This window comes from Dromiciops gliroides, chromosome 4 (assembly GCF_019393635.1).
Source record: "Dromiciops gliroides isolate mDroGli1 chromosome 4, mDroGli1.pri, whole genome shotgun sequence".
In the NCBI taxonomy this organism is placed as follows: domain Eukaryota; kingdom Metazoa; phylum Chordata; class Mammalia; order Microbiotheria; family Microbiotheriidae; genus Dromiciops; species Dromiciops gliroides.
This window is the reverse complement of record NC_057864.1, coordinates 385,167,334-385,194,256: the sequence shown is the minus strand read 5'-3', so window position 1 is coordinate 385,194,256 and position 26,923 is coordinate 385,167,334. Positions and strand designations below refer to the sequence as shown.

At 44.6% G+C, this 26,923-nt stretch overlaps 1 protein-coding gene across 5 annotated transcripts in view; it reads left to right on the top strand.

The window, feature by feature from the left end:
- EPM2A (EPM2A glucan phosphatase, laforin) overlaps window positions 1–26,923 on the top strand; it is a 52,406-nt gene that overhangs the window by 10,194 nt on the left and 15,289 nt on the right. For 3 of the 5 annotated variants that reach the window (XM_044001621.1, XM_044001624.1, XM_044001622.1), the window contains one exon: window positions 23,825–23,999. In XM_044001621.1, coding sequence (XP_043857556.1) covers window positions 23,825–23,999 — 175 coding nt within the window. Of the gene's footprint in view, window positions 1–8,942; window positions 8,962–9,495; window positions 15,153–23,824; window positions 24,000–26,923 lie in introns of those variants that run through there. The other 2 variants (XM_044001623.1, XM_044001620.1) reach the window with 2 other exon arrangements.

Below are 26,923 nucleotides of genomic sequence, written 5' to 3'. Positions count from 1 at the left end.
AGTGATGAGAAGATTAGAAGCCTTAGTCTTGGTTCTGCCTCTGGTTAAGGGAGAAGGTTGGAGAGGATTTCTGGTAGGGATAAGGAGGGTAAGGCTTAGGATAAGGCCCCCTCATTTTTCTCCTCAGTCAAAAGTAGGTAATAGTGGTGAGTTTTTACATACAAAGAATAAAGTATGATTCATTTGTGTCAGAGTCAGGTTATCCACAGTATTCCCCTCCCCCCCAATGGTGTGAGAACTATATTACGGTAAAGATCTGGATGGAGATCGTGGGCAGGGGTTGAGGAGTTGGGAGAGTTTGGCAGTGCTACAGATGAGGTTGTTTCCAGCAAAAGCCAAGGAAACCTCTTTGCATATAGGAACTGCTTTAAGTTATGCAAGACAGATGCTCTGACCTTTCATGGGGTATGTGAGGTGGGGTGGGGTGGGGAGAGTGAAAAGCAGGGGATCGGGTGCAGGTGAGGGAGCATCTAACAGAAGGGAAAAGGGAGAGTAGATGGGAGTTTTCTATCAACACTGACCTACTTCTAGGTAGTTATTCCATGTGTAACGGATTTATGTTAATTGGGGACTATCTGGTTGCTTTTATTTTGTCTCAGAAGCTGCACAATATAATAACTATGGCTAACTAATTTCTGACCACTTCTATACTTATTTTTGGAGAAGAACTTTATTTGGTTAAGCATCTCTAATTTAAAATTTCTTCATTTTTAAAGTAGACATAGCAATGCTCAACATTATTTTCACAAGTTGGTGACAGTAAGTTAAAATGAAGAGTTTGAATTGTGCCAGTGAAAGGTACTAAGTGAATAACGAATGTTATGATATTTCCCATAGAGATATCTAGTGCCTGGCATGGTAATATATCAATTTAGTGCTTATTTAAGCTGTTGGCAATTTGTAATGACTGACATTTACAAAGTGCCTTCCCATTGGTAATCAGGATGGATCCAACTCTGAGTTAATGTATAGGTTATTCCAGTAACTTAATTATATTAAACGAGGTAATTTCAGACTTTGTCCAGACTAAATGGTGTATCTATTTAAAACTCAAAAAGTCTTGCTATACCTGATCTGGAAAATAGTTCTGTGTATACTGCTTTAACTCTCTGGTGATAAAGGGAATCTTCTAATCATAGATAACTTTAAAATCAGTCTGTTCTTTCTCTTTTGCCCTACCTTGAGAATATAGATAGCCAAAGAAATAAGAATGAAATACTTATTTCTTTTAGATCATTAGCATTTTAAAGTGACTCTAAACAACCTGCTTTCTAAAAGACAAAATTAATACCCTTCCTTTATCTGGCTTTTCTAATGGAATTTGGGAAAAGTCAGATTCTAAAATTTCATGGAATTGATGTTTGTTTTTCTTTGCTTTTCTTTTCTTTTTTTTTTTTTTGCCCTCCCCTCCCATTTATAGGATTTTAAATGGCACTAGAACTGTTTGAAACAGCTGTTTGTCTAGCTAGACCTTTAAGACCTTTCAGGGTATATATATATATATATAATTTCTACATCTACAACTTGAAGCTCCAGTGTTTAATTTATCTAAAAGAATTTCTTCTCTATGTCTAACCTAAATCTATCTTGCTGCATTCTAACCCCAAGTTAAACATGGGGAAGCCTGCCTTTTTGCTTAATTAAATTTACCCTTGTTATACATGTAGGCCATTTTCATATGTATTAGAAATGAGGTAATAGACATGTGGGTTAGTAATTACTCATGTATTATCAGTTGCCTTTTAAAAAATATTTTTAAATTCCATGCTCTTTCCATTCCACTTATTTTGGTATTTCATCTCTGAGATATCTTGAAATCCATCCTTGAATGTGATCACCTCCAAAATATATTCTTTTTCTGAATGTATTTGATTAGGTGCAGTTGTTCTTCCCAACTTAATATTTTTAAATGCCTTTTCCATTTCTTCTTATAGCATATCTGGTACAGAGATGTTTGAGTGGAAGTAGACAGGCATAAAGTGTTGAAATGTATGTTTTGAGTTATTTCATCATTCTGGTCTAATACAGAGCTAACCTTTCCCCTTTTTCTTCACTTTCCAAAATGTGGTACACTTTAAAAGAAAAAAAAAACTTTCAATGATTTGTATCACCTGGGTTACCTTGAGTTCAACACTGATTATGTCATACCCCAATTGAAAATTAGATGGGGATGGAATTTGGGGGCAATTTTAGCATTGGTAACCTTACCAACGTGTATCCTCAAATTTCAGACCAATTTTCCTTGAGGTTAATGTAGTCAGACTTTATTGGACACTTTTTTAGTGAGGGAGGGGGACATGAACTTTATAAATGAGAAGTCTTTTGAGGAGCGTTTTCATAGCCAGAGAATAAAGGCTTTGGTGAGCTTATGTTAGCTTTACTGAACTGAGGAGAAACACAGAAAAAAAGTAAGCGATGAGAATGGAAATGTAGACAGAAAAGGGCTTTGTTCTTTAATTAATTAATTAATTAATATTTTGTTTTGGCTTTGTTCTTTAAGTAGAAGGAGTTTGAATTGGATACCTAAGGACAACATTGAGTCATAGAAACAGTTTTGGGCCATTCTCTCACATATGGGCTCTTGGAAAAGCTAAGAAACGGGATCATTGCTCACTTAACACTAAACTTCATGAATCCCCACCAATGTATTTACTTTTATCAGCTAGCAAGAGGACACATGAATGTTTTTTAAAAAAGAAGACTTTTGGGGCAGCTAAGTGGCACTGTGAGAAATCTCATAAAAACCTGTTTTCAAGTTGGTGGCTAAAAGAGAGAAATTCGTTGACCAGAACCAAACTTTGAATATCTGCACGAATTACTGAGCTCAGTGATAATCTTATCAGGTCCACTTCTATGGCTTGAAGCAGATCTCAAAGACTAGAATGTATTTTTTAAGGCTGAGATCAGAAGGTAACTCCATTCAGGTAAGGAGAAACTGAAAGAGGAGAAGGTTTTGAAGGATAAGAAAAAGATCACCATGGTCATGGTGTGCTCTCTGGAAAACAGACATGAGTGTCTTACATGGGGATCCTGAGAAGGGTAGTGAGACTTTGCTAGATCTCTGTTTAGGGAAAGAAGTAATGAGTATAAAGCATTATCTCAATGCAGTATGAAAATATTTATTTCTGTGGATGTCTTGGGAATAAAAAAGTCATCTTGGAATTAGTGAATGAGCAGGAAAGAGAAAGTGGATACATAGAACTTACACCTCTGGATACCTTGCTCTGAGTGAGTACCCTCTGCAAATTGTTATCTTAGAAAGATGGGGACTCTCCTTAGGCAGGTATGTCACTCCTGGAGGTAAAGCAGATTGCATTTCTGATGAGTGCTGATATAATTATCCCAGCCAGGCAGATTGGGTTTTTCTGCCTTATTATTTAGCCAGCTCCAAGCCACCTGGAAAAGGCTCATCCCAAGAGGTTTTAGATCTTATCCTTCTACCTTATCTTGATATTTTCTTGTGAGGACGAGATGTGTGGAAATTCTTCAGAAACTATAAAGTTCTATGCAAAAATGAAATAATGTGAATATTCTCTCTCTAAAATCCTGCAATTAGATGAAATCTTTTCAAATTTGAGGTTTGGTCATATCTCCAGTATGTGGCAGCATTTCACTTATACTGTATCATAGTTTGTAACTTCTTCTCTACACCAAAACATAGGTAAGAATTTAATTAAGATTTTAGATGAATATGGTGCATCTTATTTCCCCTTCTCTCCACCTCTTCATTCTGTACTATTATCACCTTATATTTCTCATTCAAAGGAATCAATGAAGGCAAAATTGTTCTCATATTAACACCCAAATAACCATATGCAATATTTATTAATGTAGCCTTTGCTTACTTTGGTGAAGTGTTAGTTGGGTTGTGAGGAAATTATGTTGACACAGGTAAATAGAATCAGTTTGACATAGCCTACAGAATCGTGCTCCTTGCCCTTGAAGAATACTTTAAAATCTTGCTTTTCAGCACATGCTTATAGATAAGTTTTTGATTTGTAGTATCAGTCCTGCTTGTGATTTATCTTGCACATAAAGGAAGGATCTTATAGTTGTCATGTCCTTTGATCTGTTTATGACATGTTTTAGAAACAAATTTATCAGTTTACTTTGTGTGAGAATTAAATAGAGGATTTGCTCCCTAGTGTGAGATAAGGTGGGGGAAAGTTATACTTGTGAAGCTCATTGGGAAATAGCCTGCTGAATGTTATGTTGATAATGAAATTTTAATATGTCTGGTGGCCTAGATGCCAGAGAGTAACCTTGCTCTCCATTAAGATGAAAAAATAAATTCTTCATCAGCAGGATGCATCTATATGTTTAATTTCTAAGGAAAAAAAAGTTTTATAAACTATCACATTGGCATATCATAACACATTTAAACTAACATCACTGTGGCAGTGAATGTGAGAGATAACCTAGAAATTATCTAAATCCTAAACATAGAAGGCTTAATTAATTGTAGATATCTTAGGGAGATAACAGAATGGAAAATATTCTCACAGAACTTTTGGTCTTAATTGTTTCAGAATAGAGAAACTAGGACTTCTGTTTGTAAGCAGAATGAAGACATGGCAATAATAACCAACATTTTTATAGTGCTTTAGAGTTTGCAAAGCGCTTCACATACTTCATCTTTCTAGTTACCTTCACAACAATCCAGTGTGGTTGGTGCCCTTATTTTATAGATGAGGAAATTGAAGCAGAGAGAGGTTAAATGGCCACACAGCCAGTAAGCATCTAAGGCAAGATTCAAGCTTTGGCCTTCCTATGTCCATGTCCAGTCCTCTGTGCATTAGAGCAACTGCCAATGATGATGATCACAATATTAATAATAATGTGAGATGGAGAGTTTATGCAAATTCCTGTCTTTTACTATGTGTGTTTCTAAGAAGACCATAGAAAATGCTAATTCTTTAGTTGGATATGGTGTTATTATGTACTAAGGTACAGTGATGTGCAATGATTTGCCTGTACCCAAATAAGTAATCAAGTCAGGAATTGACTGTGAACTCTCTGGACTCTTAGTTTATCAAGTCATTGGAACAAGGCTTCTCAAATATTCAGCAGTTCCTCTGAAAGTTCCCAGAACTCACTGTATATTTCATTGTCAAACTATCCTCATTTCCTTTTTAAACTAATGGGGATAAATTTAAAGCCTTGGTTAAAAAATTAGTCACATGAGTCCATGATGAAGAAAAACAATCTGAATTTTTACCAGAATTCATGTGGAAAAAAAATGCTTGAATATTTTAGTTGACGAAAAGCTTAATGAATCAATTTTTGTTTGTTGTTCAGTCATTTTCAGTCGTGTCTAATTCCTCATGACCCCATTTGGGGTTTTCTTGGTAAAGATACTGGAATGGTTTGTCATTGACTTTTCTAGCTAATTTTTTACAGATGAAGCAAACAGGGTTAAGCGACTTACCCAGGGTGACACAGCTAGTAAGTATCTGAGGTCATATTTGAACTCAGAAAGATGAGTCTTTCTGACTCCAGGCCTGACGCTATCTGCTGTGCCACCTAGCTGCCCCAGTGAATCAAAAATAAGATATAAAATAGTGAAGCAATATTAGGTTTTATTAGTATAAATATAGCATCTGGATTAAGAGAAGTAATTCCATTGTACCCCATGTTGGTAAAACCACATTTGAAGTGATATGAATAGTGTGTTCAGTTCCAAGTCCCATACTTTAAGAGGTACACTAATAAAAAATAGAGGGATATGAGGAGACTTAGGGGTGATATGATTGTCATCTTTGAATATTTGGAGGCTATACTTTAGAGTGAACATATTTTATTGTGCTCAAAAGAGCAGAAATAGAACTGGTAGAAGTTACCAACTTCATGGCTTTGGAACAACTCATAATATTTGGAACTGTTCAGCAATGAAATGACTTACCTCTAACACTACATCACTGGAAATATTCACACAGAGGCTGAAAGATAACTTGCCTGGGGTGTTGAAGATGGGATTCCAGCATTGGGAACAACAATGACTTGATAAACTCTAAGGTCCCTTCCAACTCAAGAGTCTATAATGGAGCTAGGATCTTTGTGGTGTGCCTATTCTCACCACCAGTGCTGACCACGACTCAGTCCTGTTTTCTCATCCTGTATGTGATGTCTAAAAAATCTAATGTATGGTCACCTTAAATTAGAAGCTTTAGCACCAGTCTTTGGGCACTAAGCATTTATTAAAGCATACCAGGTATTCACGTGGAGTTCAGAAAGTTAAAAAAAGGCCTATCTAGCCTAGAGTTCCAGCCTGGTTTGGTTCTTCCTCAAGTCCTCCACCAGGAGCCTGCTTCGATCATGAACTGCTTTCAAACTGAGTGTGGAAGCTTTTTATGGGTCCAGACCAGAGGCGGGCCTTACACACTGCTTCAAGCTGATTGGTGGGCATCATCTAAATCCATTGTTCACTGGACTTGAAGGTGGTCTCCAGTTAAGTTCAAAGTCTTTAGCTTCTGAGAACAATAGCTTTTTTTTTAAACATATAAGGTATTTTATTTTTTCCGTGACATGTAAAGATAGTTCTCAACTTTTGTTTATACAAGCTTTACAATTTCAGATTTTTCTCCCTCCCTCCCCCCTCCCCTAGACAGCAGGTAATCTGATATAGGTTATATCTATATATCTATGTATATATACATATATATATATATACACAAACACGTATATATACACATAATAACATTAATCCTATTTCTGCATTAGTCCTGTTCTAAGAGAAAAAATCAGAGCAATGATGAAAAACCTCAAAATAGAAAAAAAGACAACAGCACCAAAAACAAAAGAAATAGTATGGTTCATTCAGCATCTATACTCCACAGTTCTTTTTTTTTTTTCCTTGGATTTGGAGATTCTCTTCTATCATGAGTTCCCTGGAACTCTTCTATACCAGAACAATAACTTCTTAAGGACTAGCCTGGTATGATTACAATCTAGTTAATTTGAAGTATGCTAATCAGCAGTTAATCACTCCCACTTAATTCAGTCAGTTTAGATTACTCTCCGTGTGGGCCTTTGAGTATCTGCTAAATCCCATTATTTTATCACATGTATGATTCTTTTCCATGTCCTTATATAAATCCTTCATAGAGAACCCAACAAGGGGAAAATATCACAAAAGACCCATACTATAATGTTGAGGAAAGGGTTTATGTTCAGTCCTATCTTCCCTTTGTTTTACCTATTGACAAAATGACTAGAGTCATAAAGGATTCAGTAAGAGCAAAATATGAGCAAAAACAGGCATGAGTCTCTGGCTGCTTACTTAGGCTTTGCATTTCGGATTTTTGTTTATTTGTACAGTAGTCTAGCATGTAGTCTTCCTTATGTCAATCCTTTCTTTGATATGTAACTGTACCTGCATTTGTATATGTGCTGTACATAGTGTATGTACTATAATCTTGATACTCTGTACAAATTGAAAGCCTTGGAAAAGAATACCACTGAATATCAAAATGTAAAGGTGGTTAAAATGTTGACACCGTTTATTGCACCTTTCTCTGCTCTAGTAGTTCAGGACAGGATGTTAGATTAGGGTGTGTTTGCTGCTTAACTTGGAGGTTGATTGATTAATTTTAGGGTTTTTTTTCCTTCATATGTCAGAAATCAAAATTGTAAAAGTAATTGAACTCTTCGGGGATAAATCTAATTAAATCTAACATAAAACTAACATTTAGAGCTATCCCTTATTCTTTTTAGTAGTTTTAGGCATCTTCGGCAGATCTTCAAACTAACAGAATTGGGAGGGAACTGGCAGTCAATTTACCTGCTATTGTTATTGTTTTTTTTTTTTTTTGGTCACCTAAAATCTCTTTATTGATTCCCAACTACACAAGAACCAGGGAATGACTACACAGCGAAGAGCACATGCTTGGGCCAGGAGTACAGGGTAGAGGCGGGCAGGCGCTCAGGCAAAGGTGGAGCCATTCCAGCCCACATTGGCAGCGCTCATGTCGTAGTAATTGATATAGATACTGCTCCCTGGAATTTTGAGGTGCTTGCTGAGCAGCTATCAGAGGGCATACGGTCCCGAGGATCCCCTGAAGGCCATCAGCTGGTCCATCAAGATGTGCATGGTGATGTACTGGGCAGGTTTGCCCATGGCCTTGGCCACCTGCATGGTGAGTGCACTCAGCAGGGAGTCTTACAACGAAGAGCACTACACTGTTGGTCTGCACCAGGAACGTTGGCATCTTGGAGGTGGTCTTGAGTCCAGTGACAGCAGGTGGCGGGGTAGGGCCGCAGCTCATCTTGGCTTGAGTCTAGTGGGGGCGGGGCCGCTTGAACCACGTGACAGTGAGTGACCAGGCGGGGAGGAGGCAGCAAGCAACCCACAGCTTGAGCCCAGCGGGGCGTGGCTCGAACCACGTGACTGCGTAGTAGGCAGGGCAGCGGCAAACGTAGCTTGAGCTACGGATGGGTGGCGCTGGGCTTTAACAACATGACGGTGGGCCCTCGCTATACACAGCATGGCTTGAGCCTAGTAATGGGGGGAGGGCGGCGGCAGCCTGAACCTGTGACAGTGAATGGCTGGGCGGGGCGGCTTGAACCACATGACTACAAGGGGCTGTGTGGGGTAGTTTGAACCATGTGACTACAAGGGGCGGGGTGGTTTGAACCACGTGACCACAGGGACGGGACAGCTTGACAGTGAGCCGAGCGGCTGGAACCACGTGACAGCGAGTGGTTGGGGCGGCGGCGGGATGGGGCAGTGGTGGTTTGAGCCCCGTGACTGCAATAGGTTGGTCGGGGTGGTTTGAACCACATGACAGCGCGCCCGCCGCAGCGCGTTGCGGCTCGAGCCACGTGACGGCTAGTGGCGGGGCGGCTTGGTGGTGGGCGAGCGGCTGGAGTCACGTGACAATGAGTGGCAGGGGTGCCGCGACCAGCAGCGGAAATTACCTGACAGTGGGCAGCAGCAGTGAGCAAGGGGAAGGTAGAACCCAGGTGCCACGACAGTGCGGGGTGGGGCGGGGCGGCCTGAACCACGTGACCGCTAGTGGCGGGGCGGGGTGGGGTGGCTTGGTGGTGAGCAGAGGGGCTGGAATCACATGACAGTGAGTGGCAGGGGTGCCGCGACCAGCAGCGGGAATTACCTGACAGTAGGCAGCAGCAGTGAGCAAGGGGAGGCTTGAGCCCAGCCGCCACGACAGTGAGGGGCGGGGCAGCGCGGCCTAAACCACGTGACCGCTAGTGGCGGGGCGGGGCGGCTTGGTGGTGAGCAGAGGGGCTGGAATCACATGACAGTGAGTGGCAGGGGTGCCGCGACCAGCAGCGGGAATTACCTGACAGTGGGCAGCAGCAGTGAGCAAGGGGAGGCTTGAGCCCAGCCGCCACGACAGTGAGGGGCGGGGCAGGGCGGCCTGAACCACGTGACCGCTAGTGGCGGGGCGGGGCGGCTTGGTGGTGAGCAGAGGGGCTGGAATCACATGACAGTGAGTGGCAGGGGTGCCGCGACCAGCAGCGGGAATTACCTGACAGTGGGCAGCAGCAGTGAGCAAGGGGAGGCTTGAGCCCTGCTGCTATGACAGTGAGGGGCGGCTAGGGGCGGCCTGAACCACGTGATCGCAAGTGGTGGGGCAAGGCGGCTTGGCGGTGAGCAGAGCGGCTGGAATCACGTGACAGCAAGTGGTGGGGGTACAGCAACCAGCAGAGGGAATCACCTGACTGTGGGCAGCAGCCACAGCAGTAGCAGCAGTGAACAGAGAAGGCTTGAGCCCAGCCTCTGTGTCAGTGAGTGGCGGGGCGGGGCAGCTGGAACCACGTTACCACTAGTGGTGGGGCGGAGCAGCTTGGCAGTGAGCTAAGGGGCTGGGAGGAGGAGCAACAGTAGCCAGCCCCGGAAACCACGTGACGGTGGGCGGTGGTGACTGCAGCCGCAGTAGCAAGCAGCCACAGTAGCGATCGGTCGCAGTAGCGAGCGGTCGCAGCAGCGAGCGGTCGCATCAGCGAGCGGTCGCAGCAGCCAGCAGTCAGCAGCCGCAGCAGCCAGCGGTCGCAGCAGCCAGCAGCCCGTAGTCCGTAGCCGTAGCCGCAGCAGCCAGCAGCCAGCAGCCCGCAGCCGCAGCAGCCCGCAGCCAGAGCTGCCCCAGCAGTGAGCAGCCGGAGGCTTGAGCCCTGTAATAGAGGCTGGTGGCGGGGTGGCAAGCAGCTCAGCTTGAACCACATGACAGCAAGTGGCGGTGGGGCTGCCATGAGCAGCGAGAACCATGAGACAGTGGGAGATGGTGGTGATGGCGGGAGAGGTGGCGGCATCGGGGCCAGCAGCAGCAGTGACGCCGGTGGTGGTAGTGGGGCCAGCAGCAGTAGCCTCAATCACATTGGTGCTAGCTATGGCAGAGGGGGCAGTGGTGGCAGCAGTGGCAGTGCCAATGGCGATAGCTGGGCCAGCAGTGGGGCCATCAGTGGCAGCCACAATGTCAGTGGCATGGTCATAGGCACCAGCAGTGGCAGCGGGGCAGGCTGTGGTAGTGGGGCCACAGGCAACAGCGGGGCCATCCCACCCAGCACCAACGGCACTCCCCAGGCATTCATGCAGCTCCCTGACGGGAGCGGTGGCAGCTGGGCCAATGGTGGCAGTGGCAGCAACGGGGCCAGCAACAGCAGTGGTGCCAGCTGGGCCATCCCACCCAGCACCAACGGCACTCCCCTGGCCTTTGTGCAGAACCCTGACGGGAGCTGTGGCAGCTGGGCCAGTGGTGGCAGCGGTGGCAATGGGGCCAGCAATGGCAGTGGCGCCAGCTATGGTAGTGGGGCCACAGGCAACAGCGGGGTCATCCCACCCAGTACCAACGGCACTCCCCAGGCTTTCGTGCAGTGCTTTGATGGGAGCTGTGGCAGCTGGGCCAGTGGTGGCAACAGCGGCAACGGGGCCAGCAACAGCAGTGGCACCAGCTGGGCCATCCCACCCAGCACCAACGGCACTCCCCTGGCCTTTGTGCAGAACCCTGATGGGAGCTGTGGCAGCTGGGCCAGTGGTGGCAGCGGTGGCAACGGGGCCAGCAACGGCAGTGGCGCCAGCTATGGTAGTGGGGCCATCCCACCCAGCACCAACGGCACTCCCCAGGCATTCATGCAGCTCCCTGACGGGAGCGGTGGCAGCTGGGCCAGTGGTGGCAGCGGCAGCAACGGGGCCATCAACAGCAGTGGTGCCAGCTGGGCCATCCCACCCAGCACCAACGGCACTCCCCTGGCCTTCGTGCAGAACCCTGACGGGAGCTGTGGCAGCTGGGCCAGTGGTGGCAGTGGCGGCAACGGGGCCAGCAACAGCAGTGGCGCCAGCGGTGGAAGTGGGGTCACAGGCGCCAGCTGGGCCATCCCACCCAGCACCAACGGCACTCCCCAGGCCTTCGTGCAGTGCCCTGATGGGAGCGGTGGCAACTGGGCCAGTGGTGGCAGTGGCGGCAGCGGGGCCATCAACAGCAGTGGCACCAACGGTGGAAGTGGGGCCACAGGCGCCAGCTGGGCCATCCCACCCAGCACCAACGGCACTCCCCAGGCCTTCATGCAGTGCTTTGACGGGAACTGTGGCAGCTGGGCTAGTGGTGGCAACGGCGGCAACGGGGCCAGCAACAGCAGTGGTGCAAGCTGGGCCATCCCACCCAACACCAACGGCACTCCCTTGGCCTTTGTGCAGAACCCTGTCGGGATCTGTGGCAGCTGGGCCAGTGGTGGCAGCGGCGGCAACGGGGCCAGTAACAGCAGTGGGGCCAGTGACAGCACAGGCAACAGCGGGGCCATCCCACCCAGCACCAACGGCATTCACCGGGCCTTCGTGCAGCGCCCTGACTGGAGCGGTGGCAGCTGGGCCAGTGGTGGCAGCGGCGGCAACGGGGCCAACAACGGCAGTGGCGCCAGCGGTGGTAGTGGGGCCACAGGCAACGGCGGGGCTATCCCACCCAGCACCAACGGCATTCACGGGGCCTTCGTGCAGCGCCCTGACTGGGCCAGTGGTGGCAGTGGCGGCAACGGGGCCAGCAACGGCGGCGGTGGCGCCAGCGGTGGTAGTGGGGACGCAGACGACAACTGGGCCATCCCACCCAGACCCAGCGGCACTCACCGGGCTTTCGTGCAGCGCCCTGACTGGGCCAGTGGTGGCAGTGGCGGCAACGGGGCCAGCAACGGCGGTGGCGCCAGCGGTGGTAGTGGGGCCACAGGCAACGGTGGGGCCATCCTACCCAACACCAACGGCACTCACCAGGCCTTCGTGCAGCACCCTGATGGGAGCGGTGGCAACTGGGCCAGTGGCGGGAGCGGTGGCAACTGGGCCAGTGGTGGCGGCAGCGGCAACGGGGCCAGCAATGGCAGTGGCGCCAGCGGTGGTAGTGGGGACGCAGACAACAACTGGGCCATCCCACCCATCAGCAACGGCATTCACCGGGCTTTCGTGCAGCGCCCTAACTGGAGCCGTGGCAACTGGGGCAGTGGTGGCAGCGGCGGCAACGGGGCCAGCAATGGCGGTGGCGCCAGCGGTGGTAGTGGGGCCGCAGGCAACGGCGGGGCCATCCCACCCATCGGCAACGGCATTCACCGGGCCTTCGTGCAGCGCCCTAACGGGAGCGGTGGCAGCGGCTGGGCCAGTGGTGGCAGCGGCGGCAACGGGGCCAGCAATGGCGGTGGCGCCAGCGGTGGTAGTGGGGCCGCAGGCAACGGCGGGGCCATCCCACCCATCGGCAACGGCATTCACCGGGCCTTCGTGCAGCGCCCTAACGGGAGCGGTGGCAGCGGCTGGGCCAGTGGTGGCAGCGGTGGCAACGGGGCCAGCAACGGCGGTGGCGCCAGCGGTGGTAGTGGGGCCGCAGGCAACGGCGGGGCCATCCCACCCATCGGCAACGGCATTCACCAGGCCTTCGTGCAGCGCCCTGACGGGAGCGGTGGCAGCGGCTGGGCCAGTGGTGGCAGCGGCGGCAACGGGGCCAGCGACGGCAGCGGTGGTAGTGGGGACATAGACGATAACTGGGCCTTCCCACCCAGACCCAACGGCATTCACCGGGCCGTCGTGCAGCGCCCTGACTGGAGCCGTGGCAGCTGGGCCAGTGGTGGCAGCGGTGGCAACGGGGCCAGCAACGGCGGTGGCGCCAGCGGTGGTAGTGGGGCCGCAGGCAACGGCGGGGCCATCCCACCCAACACCAATGGCACTCACCAGGCCTTCGTGCAGCGCCCTGACGGGAGCGGTGGCAGCGGCTGGGCCAGTGGTGGCAGTGGCGGCGGTGGCGCCAGCGGTGGTAGTGGGGACGCAGACGACAGCTGGGCCATCCCACCCAGACCCAACGGCATTCACCGGGCCTTCGTGCAGCGCCCTGACTGGAGCCGTGGCAGCCGGGCCAGTGGTGGCAGCAGTGGCAACGGGGCCAGCAACGGCCGTGGCGCCAGCGGTGGTAGTGGGGCCACAGGCAACGGCGGGGCCATCCCACCCAACACCAATGGCACTCACCGGGCCTTCGTGCAGCGCCCTGACGGGAGTGGTGGTAGCAGCGGCAATGGGGCCAGCAACATCATTGGCACCAGCGGTGGTAGTGAGGACACAGACGACAGCTGGGCCATCCCACCCAGACCCAACGGCATTCACCGGGCCTTCGTGCAGCGCCCTGACTGGAGCCATGGCAGCCGGGCCAGTGGTGGCAGCGGCGGCAACGGGGCCAACAATGGCGGTGGCGCCAGCGGTGGTAGTGGGGCCACAGGCAACAGTGGGGCCATCCCACCCAGCACCAATGGCATTCATCGGGCCTTCGTGCAGCGCCCTGACGGGAGCCGTGGCAACCGGGCAAGTGGTGGCAGCGGCGGCAGCGGGGCCAACAACAGCAGTGGCGCCAGCGGCAGCGGGGCCAACAACAACAGTGGCGCCAGCGGCAGCGGGGCCAGCAACAGCAGTGGTGCCAGCGGCAGCGGGGCCAGCAACAGCAGTGGCGACAGTGGCAGTGGGGCCAGCAACAGCAGTGGTGGCAGTAGTGGTAGTGGGGACGCTGATGATGGTGGTAGTGGGGATACAGATGACAGCGGGACCATTCCACCCACACCCAATGGCCTTCACCAGGCCTTTGTGCAGTGCTCTGACGGGAGCCATGGCAACCCGGCCAGTGGTGGCAGTGGTGGCAGTGGGGTCAGCAACAGCAGTGGCACCAGTGGTGATAGTGGGGCCACAGGCAACAGCGGGGCAATCCCACCCAGCACCAATGGCACTCACCAGGCCTTTGTGCAGCACCCTGATGGGAGCTGTGGCAATGGGGCCATAGGCAACAGTGGGGCCATCCCACCCAGCACTGACATCACTCACCTGGCCATCGTGGAGCGCTTTGATGGGAGCTGTGGCAGCAGCGGCAATGGGGCCAGCAACAGCAGTGGGGCTAGCGGTGGTAGTGGGGCCAGAGGTGACAGCGAGGCCATCCCACCCAGCACTGATGTCACTCACCTGGCCATCGTGGAGCGCTTTGATGGGGACTGTGGCAGCAGTGGCAACGGGGCCAGCAAAAGCAGTGGCACCAGTGGTGGTAGTGGGGCCACAGGCAACAGTGGGGCCATCTCACCCAGCACCGACGTCACTCACCTCGCCATTGTGGAGCGCTTTGACGGGAGCTGTGGTAGTGGTGGCAGCGGGGCCAGCAGCAGCAGTGGCGCCAGCGGTGGTAGTCGGGCCAGAGGTGACAGCGGGGCCATCCCACCCAGCACCGACGTCACTCACTTGGCCATCGTGGAGCGCTTTGATGGGAGCCGTGGCAGCTGGGCCAGTGGTGGCAGTGGGGCCAGCAGCAGCAGTGGCATCAGTGGTGGTAGTGGGGCCAGAGGCAGCAGTGGGGCCATCAGAGGCAGCATCGACGTTACTCACCTGGCCATTGTCAAGCGCTTTGATGCCAGCTGTGGCAGCTGGGTCAGTGGTGGCAGTGTCGGCAGCGGGGCCAGCAGCAGCAGTGGCGGTAATGGGGCCAGAGGTGGCAGCCGCAACGTCAGTGGCATCATCCGCCGCGACCTCAGTGGCATCATCAGTATCTATGGCATCGGCGCCAGCTGTGGCAGTGGCATCGGTGGCAGCTATGGTACCCGTGGCAGCCGCAGCATCAGCCTGGGCAGTGGCATCATCTTGGGCATCTGCGGCAGCAGTGGCAGCGGAGTCAGAGGTGGCAGTGGTGCCAGTGGAAGCAGCGGTGAGCAGAGGGAGGCTTGAGCCCTGTGACAGTGGGTGGTGGGGTGGTGGCACCAGCAAACAGCTGGACTTGAACCTAGTAATAGTGGGTGGATGGGGGGGGTTGGTGTGGGGAGGGGTCCCTGATGGTGAAGGTGAAGTTGGTGGGGGCAAGGGAGGGGCAGGCTTCAAGCAGTGAGGCTTGAGCCTGGTGACAGTGAGTGGCTGGGGTAGGGGGTAGGGCGGCAGCAGCGAGCTCGTCCTTGAGCCCAGTGCCTGTGGGTGGCAGGGTGGGTTGCTTCCTTAGCTGTTTCAACCAGTGTCTTAGAAGTAGCTTCACCTTGGCAGTTTGGCCAAGATGTACTCAAAGCCTTTGCTGGTCTTGGTCACTTTACTTTTGAATCTGGCTAGGCCAAACTCCTGAACAGCTCTGGAGACCCCAAACAAAGTGGAGGAGATCCAGGCCTCCCTCAGTCCAGCCACTGTTTTCAGGGTTCACACAGTAAATGAATTTTCCTCCACCACCATCAGCCTGGCATGGTTGATTTTTGTTTTTTATCTGACAGAGGGATTTATTATTTTTTTTGTAACTTAATGACCTTTTTCTAATATGTAAATCCACCTTCTCTCTCTCCTGCATTTCCCCCCTTGCCTCCATGAAAAAGAGCAAAATGAAGCCCTTGTAACTGGTCTCTATGTGTGCATATATATAATATACAATGCATATTACATATGTTTAGATTATATATATGTCTCTCTATGTATGTATACCACCTCCCTTGCAATAGATAGGTAGCATATTTCATCAGGCGTCCTCAGTAATCAAGGGGGATCATTGAGTTGAGCAGTGTTCTGAAGTTTTTCAAAATTGTCTTGACAATATTGTTGTTATTGTGAAGATTGTTCTCCTGGTTCGGCTCTCTTTATTCTGTTTCAGTTCACATGAGTCTTAACAGGTGTCCCTGAAACTGTCTCCTTTATCATTTCTTACAGCACAATAATATTTCATCATATTCATATGCCATAATTTCTTTAGCCATTCATCTATTAGCAATTTGTTCTAGGTCTTTGCCATCACAAAAGAATTCCTATGATTATTTTTGTACATATGGATACTTTCCCTCTTTTTGGTGAAGATTATAGATTTAGAGCTGAAACAAACCTTAGAGATCATTTCGTCTCTATGTCTCATATGGATGAGAAAACTGAGGGGAGAGAGGCTAAGCAACTTGTTCCAATAAGTAAAAAGCCTGGTCTTCTGATTCAAAACCCAGCAATATTTCCATTGTACTACTCTGACTCTCACTGGCACACTTATTATTTAGTGGACCTTGAAGTCCACTAAAACTCCCAGGTTCTCTCCTTTCCTAGGTCTTCCTGTCTGGCCACATTTTCCCTGTCTTATAATTAGGAAATACAGTATTATTTACAAAAGACAACAACCAACCAACCAATAACTATGAGATTTTATGGGTGAGGAAATAGATTATATGACTTTCCCAAAGCCACACAAGCATGATTTAAACCTGAGTCTCTAAATTCAAATCTAGTATTTTTTGTACTCTTTTGTAATTTTGTAATTTTTGTAATTTAATTATTATTATTTTCTAATATACAAATCCACTTTCTTTCCCTCCTACCTTTTCCCCCTTAACCCCATGAAAAAGAGAAAAATAAAGCTTTTATAAGTAGTGTATATGTTTGTTATATGTAACACACATACATATTATATAAGTATGTGTGTGTGTATATTTATATATATACATATCTATCTTTATACACACACACACATACATATCTATCTATCTATCTCTGTATATCTCAATATATATATATTGCCTCTCTATGTATTTATACCACTCCCCTTGCAGTAAGTAGGTAGCATGTTTCATCATGATTCTAGGGTTGAAAATAAGTTCTTTTGGATGCAAAGAAAAGTGCTTAGTTAAAAGGGCTTCTGGGAATAGGTGGTCATTGTGGTTAATAATATACAACTGAACAGGTGGTGTTTGGCTGAGTCTGCACAACACAAGTTGACATGGAGACTGCATATTTTCCAGTGGTATATTGGAGCTGAATTTTTGTGGCTTTTCTGAAAGTGTTACATTTTCATTGTGAGTGTCTATGCCTGGGAAATCAGCAGTGTTCTAAGTTAGGGCTTGATTTCTTGTTTTGTAGACTTAAGAAATACATGGTGTAGTAGATAGAATGCTGGACCTGGATTCAGGAGGACCAGAGTTCAAATCTGACCTTAGACACTTACTAGCTATGTGACCTTGGGCAAGCCACTTAACCTTGTTTGTCTCAGTTTCTTCATTTGTAAAATGAATTGGAGAAGGAAATTGCAAACCACTCTAGTATCTTTATCCCAAATGGGGTAACAACTTAAGAAAATGCCTGAGAAACTGCTTATAATGCAGATAACTTTTTTCCTCCTAGAGAGAGCTTGTTTTTAAACATTTACTAGCATACTCTTTGTTTTTTCCCCAGTTCATTTGGAAAGTTTGTAATCGATTTTTTTTTTTTACAAATGTCCTTTTATTTTATTTTTTATTTTTTTAATTAATTAAATTTTTTTTGGGGGGGCCAGGCAATGGGGGTTAAGTGACTTGCCCCAGGGTCACACAGCTAGTGTCAAGTATCTGAGGCCGGATTTGAACTCAGGTCCTCCTGAATCCAGGGCTGGTGCTTTATCCACTGTGCCATCTAGCTGCCCCTGTAATTGATTTTTGATACTATACTAATTAGTGTCATTTAATGGATAGAAGGTTGACCTTGGAATCAGTAAAACCTCAGATTCACATCTTGGCTCAAACTTGCATGATCACAGACAAGTCATTTAACTACTTGGCCTTGGCAGCTCTCTAAGTTTATAAAACACAGAAGACTTGCTGATCTTTGATAGTAGAAGGAATTTCCTAATATTGATGAAAATACAGATTTAGACTAACCCTCCTTCTCTCCCCCATGAAAACAACAATCCATCAATTATTCAGAATGACTATGTAGACACACTAAGTTTTCTTTCTTTCTTTCTTTCTCTTTTTTTGGTGAGGCAGTTGGGATTAAGTGACTTGCCCAGGGTCATACAGCTAGTAAGTGTCAAGGGTCTGAGGCTGGATTTGAACTCAGGTCCTCCTGAATCCAGGGCCAGTGCTCTATCCACTGCACCACCTAGTTGCCCCGCATACTAAGTTTTCAATGAAACTTTGCTGGCATATGTTTTGTCTGAAGTATATGAGCATTTCACTTATAAAGGGATCTTTTATATACTTTAGCTCATCAGCTAGAAAGAGTTTCACTTAAGGTAACTTCAGAACTTGTATATATAACAAATGAACAAGTAAAATATCACATTGCTAATTATGGGAATGGTGCTTGGTAGTTTAAAATGTTTTATTTAGTGTATCCCCTAAAGGAACCAAAGTTGCTTAAGAAACAACCCTTTAGGCCTGCCCTAAGACTTCTACATTGCCCGTTGAAAGACCCAGATTTGGATCTAGTTTTAGGTTATGTATTATACTTTAGAGGTAAATTTGCATAGTGGACAGAGGACTGGTCTCAAAGCCAGAAAGACATGGGTCCAAGTCCTGCTTCTGATGTACTCATTGTGTGACTCTGAGAAAGTCACTTAAATCCTCTGGGGACTAGGCAATTCCTTAGGTCTATAAATTGCAGAGAAGGTATGAATATGAATTGCCTTAGGGAGTTTCCTCACTTGGGAGTTGCCTGTCCTAATAAAATCAGATCCAGTCCCTATCCTTTTCTCTTTAGGCTATTAAATACCAGATTTAAAATAAATAAATAAATAAACAAATAAATATACATACATACATACATATATATATATATATATATATACACATACATACATACACACACACACACACACACACATATATATAAACAGTCTGTAGTAAATTGATAAATTTGATTTATCTGGGAAGAGCAGTGAGGATTTATAAATGGAGCCATCCTTCTCATTTGACAGTATAGAGTGATATTCACTTCAGTACAACAGATATTATGAAAAACCTAATATGTGTAGAGTGCATGCTTGAATGAGATCCATAACCTCTTTCAAGACTCAGTTTTTCTTGGGATTAAGTAATATGTGGTAAGGCTGATTAAGGAGCAAAGGTCGACCCTTTTCGTGACAGAATTACCTAAATGGATTCTGTAGTTACTGAGCTACCAAAAAATAATCAGTAGTACATTTGTTACATGTCTTACATGCTTAATGTGTCAAGTGCTGTGCATGAGGGAAGGTAGTGGAAGTAAGAGAAGTCATGTTTCACTTGGATCACTGAAGGGAGCTCAGAAAAAGAGGAAAAGGGCCCATATGCACAAAAATATTAATAGCAGTTCCTTTTGTGGTGGCAAAGAACTGGAAACTAAGGGAGAGCCTGTCAATCAGGGAATAGCTGAACAATACTATAATAAAAATATTGTAAAACTAAACAATTTTGAAAGACCTAAAAATTCCAATCAATATAATGAAGGGATCAACCATGATTACAGAAGATCTACCTCCTGTCAGAGAGGAGATGGACTCAGACTACAAAATGGACATGACCAATGTGAGAATTTGTTTTGCCTTACTACGCGTATTTGTCACAATGGTTTCCCCCCCCCCCCTTTCTTCTCCCATTAGGAGCAGAGAAGAAAGTAAATGCTTGTTATTTGAAAGAAATAAAATTTCATTAAAAAAAACCAAACAAACCAGAGAACTAATTGTTGGCCAAAATGATGAATTAAAAACAAGAGATTTTCACAGGAATAAAGACCATTTTTGAAAGCAGTGCTACCTTTAGCATTGATTAATAGTGATGTAGGTGAAATTGGTCTTTAGATTTCTCCTCCCCCTTTTTTTTCTGTTTTTTTCCTAAAAGGTGGCTCTCTGCAGGGAGGACAATGGTGAAGCTTGGTGAGCTCTTTATAACCAGAATATATGCTTTATTTTACAAGACATGATGCTGAGTTCTAAGGGGTGGCAAAATATAGTTGGCTGGGTTGGCTGGGTTAAGATAGATTATAGAGGAGCTGGAAAGCAATATGGATTAGAGTGGGGAGAAATCTAGGTCAAGAAGGCTGGGTTTCTGCACTTTCTGGTCATGAGTTGATTGGTGTGGCAGTGGGAATGGAGAAAAGTTGTTTGGGAGGAATGTCTTGATTCTAGAAGTGACAGTGGTTGGTAATTGACTATAACTCACTTGGGTTCTAATCCTTATCTCCAACTACTTACAAAGCCTCTCTCCTAAATGCCTGACTGCTACTTCAAGTTTAACTGCATATAAACTGAACTCATTAATTTTTTTCATCCCCCCTATGCCCCACTAATTTTCCATTTCCTTATTCCTATTGTTATGGGAGAAAGATCTCTTTTCTGAGTTCATGTGGTAGACAACTGCTGCCAAATTATATTTACCACAGTGCAGAAACTATAGGTTTTATTATTATTGTGCTCAAGCCTAAGTTTAGGCCTCAAAGAAAACCTGAAATCATTAGGATCCTCACAAGCCCTCTTATAGGCAAAATTACCTTCCTCTTAGGCTATAGAAATTAAAGAAAAGATAGATCCATAATCCCATACTTCCTTTAGTGTCATAAAAGTTGAACAAATTTAGTTAAACCTATAGGTAAACTAAGTCAGGCTACAAATTAAACTACATTTAGAGGTTTCACAAATAGGCTTATTCACGGGAAAGGTTTACATGTCATTAAGATAACTAAGGAGATTTGGCTTCAGGGAAATCCTTGCTTCAATAAATAGCTAAAGGAACTAACAAACAAATCCTTTTGACTCCCCTTTGGCTTCTATCTGAGGAATGTTAAACAGTCATCCCTTTTTTCATGAGTCAGATTTTGGTTAGGTAAGGTTAATATTATAACATAATATTATGACGAAAAATAATTACTATAGACACAAGCCTTGGATAAGCTTATACTAATTTATCAATACTATACCAGTAAGGGATTGATCATGTATCTCCTTATCTTCACATGGTCCCAGGCCACGTGGTAATGGAGGCAGAGAGAGCTTCAGCATGCCAGTTTGAGCAGCAGAAAAGCCCCAAGAGACCCTGTGCCGTTTTCCATGGGTTTTTATCCCTTTTTTTTTTTTTTTTTTGATTGAGGCAGGTTATTATACCTTAATCAAATCTAAGTGGTTAACATTATTTAGATCTAATTGTTTGGCATGACTTGATGGTGGGCTATATCATAAAGAATTCTAGGGATGACATCAGAGAAAGGAAAAGACCTCCACTTAAGATGGTCAGGGCAAAATCCGTTATCTAGATGTGGTTTAATCCCATCAGTTAGTCCTTGGGATATCTAGACAAAATCTATCTCCACCCAAAGCTCCTTTTGTTTTCTTGGGTTTGTTTGATTGAGATTTGATGAAGTCTTTCAAGGAGAACTCACTTTTTGAAGTGGGAGGCAAAAAAACTGATTTCTGGGTCCCCCAAGAAATTGATTATTAGCAATATTTTTCTCATAATATTAACTGAAAACAGACTCTAACCAAAATTTGTAGGAGAAATGGCCCTGACTACCAAATAACACAAAATTAATCAAAGGAAATAAAAAATTCCCATAATGGTATCAATGGCACCACCATTTTTATATGCACTGAGCCTTAAAACTTAGCATTAATTTTGGTGTGATAGTGAAGTTTTCTTGTTGAAGATATACGTACATACATACACATACATACAAACACATGTATATATCTATATAAAATTTTATACATGCATACACACATATATAGTGTTTATTTGAAACTCTTGCCTATTTCTTATTCTGTGGATGCATAATCTTTCCAGGTATTGGTCCCTACTGGTCTTATGAAACTGCTGTTCAGTGTTGTGTTGGTCCCATGCTGATCATTATAGCCAACATGTCACAGTGATGCCTTATTTATGGTATTATTTCTTTCTCATAGGAGGATTAGTGGACTCTTCTATGGGTCTTGTAGTTGAAAATCAATAGATTTTCTCTTCTACAAATTTTTTGTGGGTGGGTGGCTGGGTTGGAAATGCAGAATCCTAGACTTATCCCATCAGTGGATTAGGGAAAACAAAACAACTCTTCAAATGTCCCTAATAGTTAATTTGGGCATTTATAATAGTCACAATGACTTATTCACTCAAAGTTGTTCTTAAAACAAAATTGCTGTTACTGTATACAGTTTTCCCTTGGTTATGGTCATTTCACTCTTCATTATTTCGTGCAATTCTTTTCTATGTTTTTCAACAATCATTGAGCTTACTATCTCTTATAGCACAGTAGCATTCCATTATACTCACACACCAGCACTTGTTCAGTCATTTCCCAATTGAAAGATAGTTTATGATTCTTCTTGGAATTATACAAGAATATTTACCAAACTTTAGGAGGACAATTATATCCACTGACCACTTATTTCTTAGGAAATGACTCTTGTTATTATATCATTGGATAACATTTTTTTTTGGTGGGGCCGTAAGGGTTAAGACTTGCCCAGGGTCACACAACTAGTAAATATCAGGTGTCTGAGGTCGGATTTGAACTCAGGTCCTCCTGAATACAGGGCTGGTGCTTTATCCACTGCACCACTTAGCTGCCCCCTGGATAACATTTTAAAGACTTGAAAAGGCAATAGGTCATCTTGAAATCAGAATTTGACAAAAATCTAAGGGAAATAATTTTGATAGCTGTAGAACACAACTTGTTTTGCTACATTCTACTCAGTTTAATTTCACATAGTAAATGTTTGTTAATCACTTGATTTGAGAGTTAGCTCATATTACAGAGGATGCATTGCTAAATTGAGTTTGCTCAATGGGAGTTTCACACAGTGAAACTAAATAAACTAAATAAACTAAATAACTAAAAGATTTGCCCAGGATCACACAGCCAGTATGCATAAGAAGAGGGACTTGGGAACAGCTAGGTGGTGCAATGGATAGAGCATGGGCCCTGGAGTGAGGAGGATCTGAGTTCAAATCTGGCCTTAGATATTACTACCTGTGTGACCATGGGCAAGTCACTTAGCCCAGATTGCCTCAAAAAAAAAAAAAAAAAGAGGGACTTGATCACAGTTCTTCTGTACTTTTATGCCAGCTCTCTGTTTACCATACCAGCTATTCCTCAGCCTCTGATGTTGCTTTATGTCAGTTACAGTGAGTTAAACAATTAAATGTGTAGACTTTTAGGGGAAGAGTCTTAGAGAATATCTGGTCTAACCTCCTTATTTTTCAGATGAGGTAATTGAAGCCCATAGAGGTTAAATGGCTGACCCAAGTCAGTGGAAAATCAGCAGAATAATCAGCGCTAAAATACTGGTCTCTTGGGTCTAGTAGTCATAATTTGGTTTCTGGAAAGTTAAAAGTTATGTACTGCAGTAGCCTTTAGTGCTTTAGATCCTTTCTTCATGCACTTATTCTGTGAAAGTATTTGATTTGCAATGAATCCTTTAGGGTATCAATGGACAGAAAATTACCATACTCACCTGAAAGAGTTAATTAGGTTGCTGAAGTGCTTACTTACTATAGGTTGTAGCTTTACTCAAAACTTAGACTCCCTCAAGGAATCTCATTAATGTCTCTTTATCTATTTACAGTTGTTTGTTCTCTAGCTCTAGTTTATTTTGAGATCCTTTAAGCAGAACATGGATTTAATTGTTGTGTATGTCATTTCTTCTTGTGATAGGTAATGGTCCTCACCATGATCGCTGCAGTACTTACACTGAAAGCAACTTTATAGATGGTGTGTACTGTCTCCCAATTGGACACTGGATTGAGGCCACTGGGCATACCAATGAGATGAAGCATACGAGTGATTTCTATTTGAACATTGCAGGCCATCAAGCCATGCATTATTCAAGGTAAGAGAAGCCCTGTATTGAAACAGACAGATGTGTTGCAGGTGTGACCAGACAATAAAATACCTGGATCCAATCAGCCAAATTGGGTGATAATAGTTTGCTGTTTTAAGAAACAAATGGATCCTTTCCTTCATCTTTTTGTCTCTGAAAAGCATGGTTACCAGGGCACCTATTACTCCATCACTTAGAAATCTTGTCAGTGAGGGATCCACGCAGAGGCATCAATTCATAGAATCAGCAAATATTAGGGGGTTGATATCATTTAGTTTATATGACTATAGTTAGATTTGATTTCTTCATCAACAAACTACTTGTTCATATCCTTTGACCATTTATCAATTGGTGAATGATTCATATTCTAATAAATTTGACAAAGTTCCTTATATATTTGAGATATGAGAACTTTATCTGAGCAACTGTCTATAAAATGTTTCCCTAATTTTCTGTTTCTTTTTAATCTTGGTTGTATTATTTTATTTACACAAAACTTTTTTTATTTAATGTAATTACAGTGATCCATTTTACATCTCATGATGTTCTCCATTTCTTGTTTATTCATAAATTGTTCTTCTATTCATAAGTCTGATAGATAATATGTTCCATATTCTTCTCATTTACTTAGGATATTTCCCTTTATATTTAGGCCATGTATCTATTTTGACTGTATCTTGGCAAGTGATGTAAGATATTGGTCCATACCCAGTTTCTGCCAGACTGCTTTCCATTTTTTCTCAACAATTTTTATCAGTGAATTCTTATCCTAAAAGCTTAAATCTTTACATTTGTCAAATATGAGGTTACTATAATCATTTACCACTGTGTTGTATGTCTACTCTCTTCTACTGATCTATCTACCTTTCTATTTCTTACCTAGTACTGGATAGTTTTGATAATTATTTCCTTATAATACGGTTTAAGATTTGGTATTTCTAAACCTCCTTCCTTTACAGTATATTTTTTATTAATTCCTTTAATATTTTTGACCTCTTGGTCTTCCAAATGATTAAAAAAAATTTTTTTTTCTAGCTTAATTTTTTTTTGGTAATTTAATTGAGAAGGCATTCATTGAATAAGTACATTAGTATAGGTAGAATTGTCATTTTTTAAAAATATAGGCTCTGCCCACAATTATTATTTCTCCAATTATTTTAATCTAACTTTATTTGCATAAAATGTTTTATAATTATGTTCATATAGTTCCCGGGTTTGTCTTGGCAGGTACACTACCTGGTATTTTGTGCTGTCTCTAGCTATCTGTCTATTTACATTCCCACCCACTCATCCATTTATTTATTTATTTGCTCAGCTGATCATCTATTATTTATTTATTTGTTTGTTTATTGTTAGGCTTGCCTAGTTCTGAGAGAGGAAGATTGAAGTCCCTTACTATTATAGTTTTGCTATCTATTTCCACCTGTAATTCATTTACCTTTTCCTTTAAAAATTTGGATGATATATCATTTGGTGCATATAGGTTTAGCATTGATATTACTTCATTATCTGTGGTACCTTTTAAAATAATGTAGTTTCGGGCAGCTAGGTGGCACAGTGGATAAAGTACTGGCCTTGGATTCAGGAGGATCTGAGTTCAAATTTGGCCTCAGATACTTGACACTTACTAGCTGTGTGACCCTGGGCAAATCACTTAACCCTCATTTCCCTGCAAAGAAAAACAAAAAACAAAAATAAAAATAATGTAGTTTCCCTGTTTGTCTCTTTTAATTAAATCTATTTTAGCTTTAACTTTGTCTTTGATCATAATTGCTACCCTAGTTCTTTTTTTTATCAGCTGAAGCATAATAAATTCTACTCTAGTCCTTTATTTTTCCTTTATGTGTGTCTCTCATTTTAAAGTGTGTTTCTTATAAACAAGATGTTGTCATATGGTCTTTAATCCATTCTGCTTTCCATTTCTGTTTTATGGGTGAGTTTATCCCATTCACATTCAAAGTTATAATTATCCTGTTTTTCCTCTATTTCTATGAAAACCACTGTCACTGCAAACATTTGTACTCCTCATTGTTCCTCTTGTGGTTGCAAGCTTCAGCTCATCCCTCTGCCATGGAACCAAAACTAGGTGCGCTCTCATGTGAGTGGCCACAGCCAGCAGGGCCCCTGCTTCTCTTTGATCTCACTCACCTGCATTTACTTGCTCTTCTTTGCCCATAGCCACAACTGCATCTGGTCAGGGCACCTGGGCTCCAGTGCCAGCAGAGAGCCCTGCAATCTTCCCCTCATCAGCCATCTGACCCCCATACTATACATGGGGTGAAAGTCCCTGAAACTGAGGCTGCCCCCAGGGCTTGTTCTTTGTTGATTCATAGGTATCTACACAGAACTATCTGTTCTTCAGTCAGGCCAGACCACCACCCTGGAGGTCAGGTGTTTGCTAATTTTTTTTTCCTCCTAGGTTGTCTTAGACCAGACAAATGCTTCACTCTGACTTTTAATTATTTCTGCTACTCTAAAGTTCACTTTGAGGCATTATTTTAAATTATTTACTGGAGGATATTTGGGAGAGTCAGGAAATTTAGTGCCTTATTCCACCATCTTCCCAGAATCCTTTCCTACGGATTAATTTTCATTACCTGCATTTCTGAGGCCAAGGCTGTCCATAAAAGATAGAGCCCCAAACAAAGTTGGGTACACTAGAATGGTCTCCTTGTTGCCAAGATGCTATTAGGCTGTTAAGAATATCACATTTTCCAGCTCAAACAAGAAAAGAGCCAGCCACATCCCACATCCCTTCCTTTTTCCTTTTTTTGACCCTTCAACTAATCAATGGTAGTGCTTGAAGTACTGAAAATGCAGACTTCAAAATGGGGGCAGCAGAACACCTTGTCCACCTACTAATTAAAATGCTTCAAAGTCTAAATGAAGATCAGGATGTGGGGAGAGGCAGAAATGTTTTTCACATTGTCGGG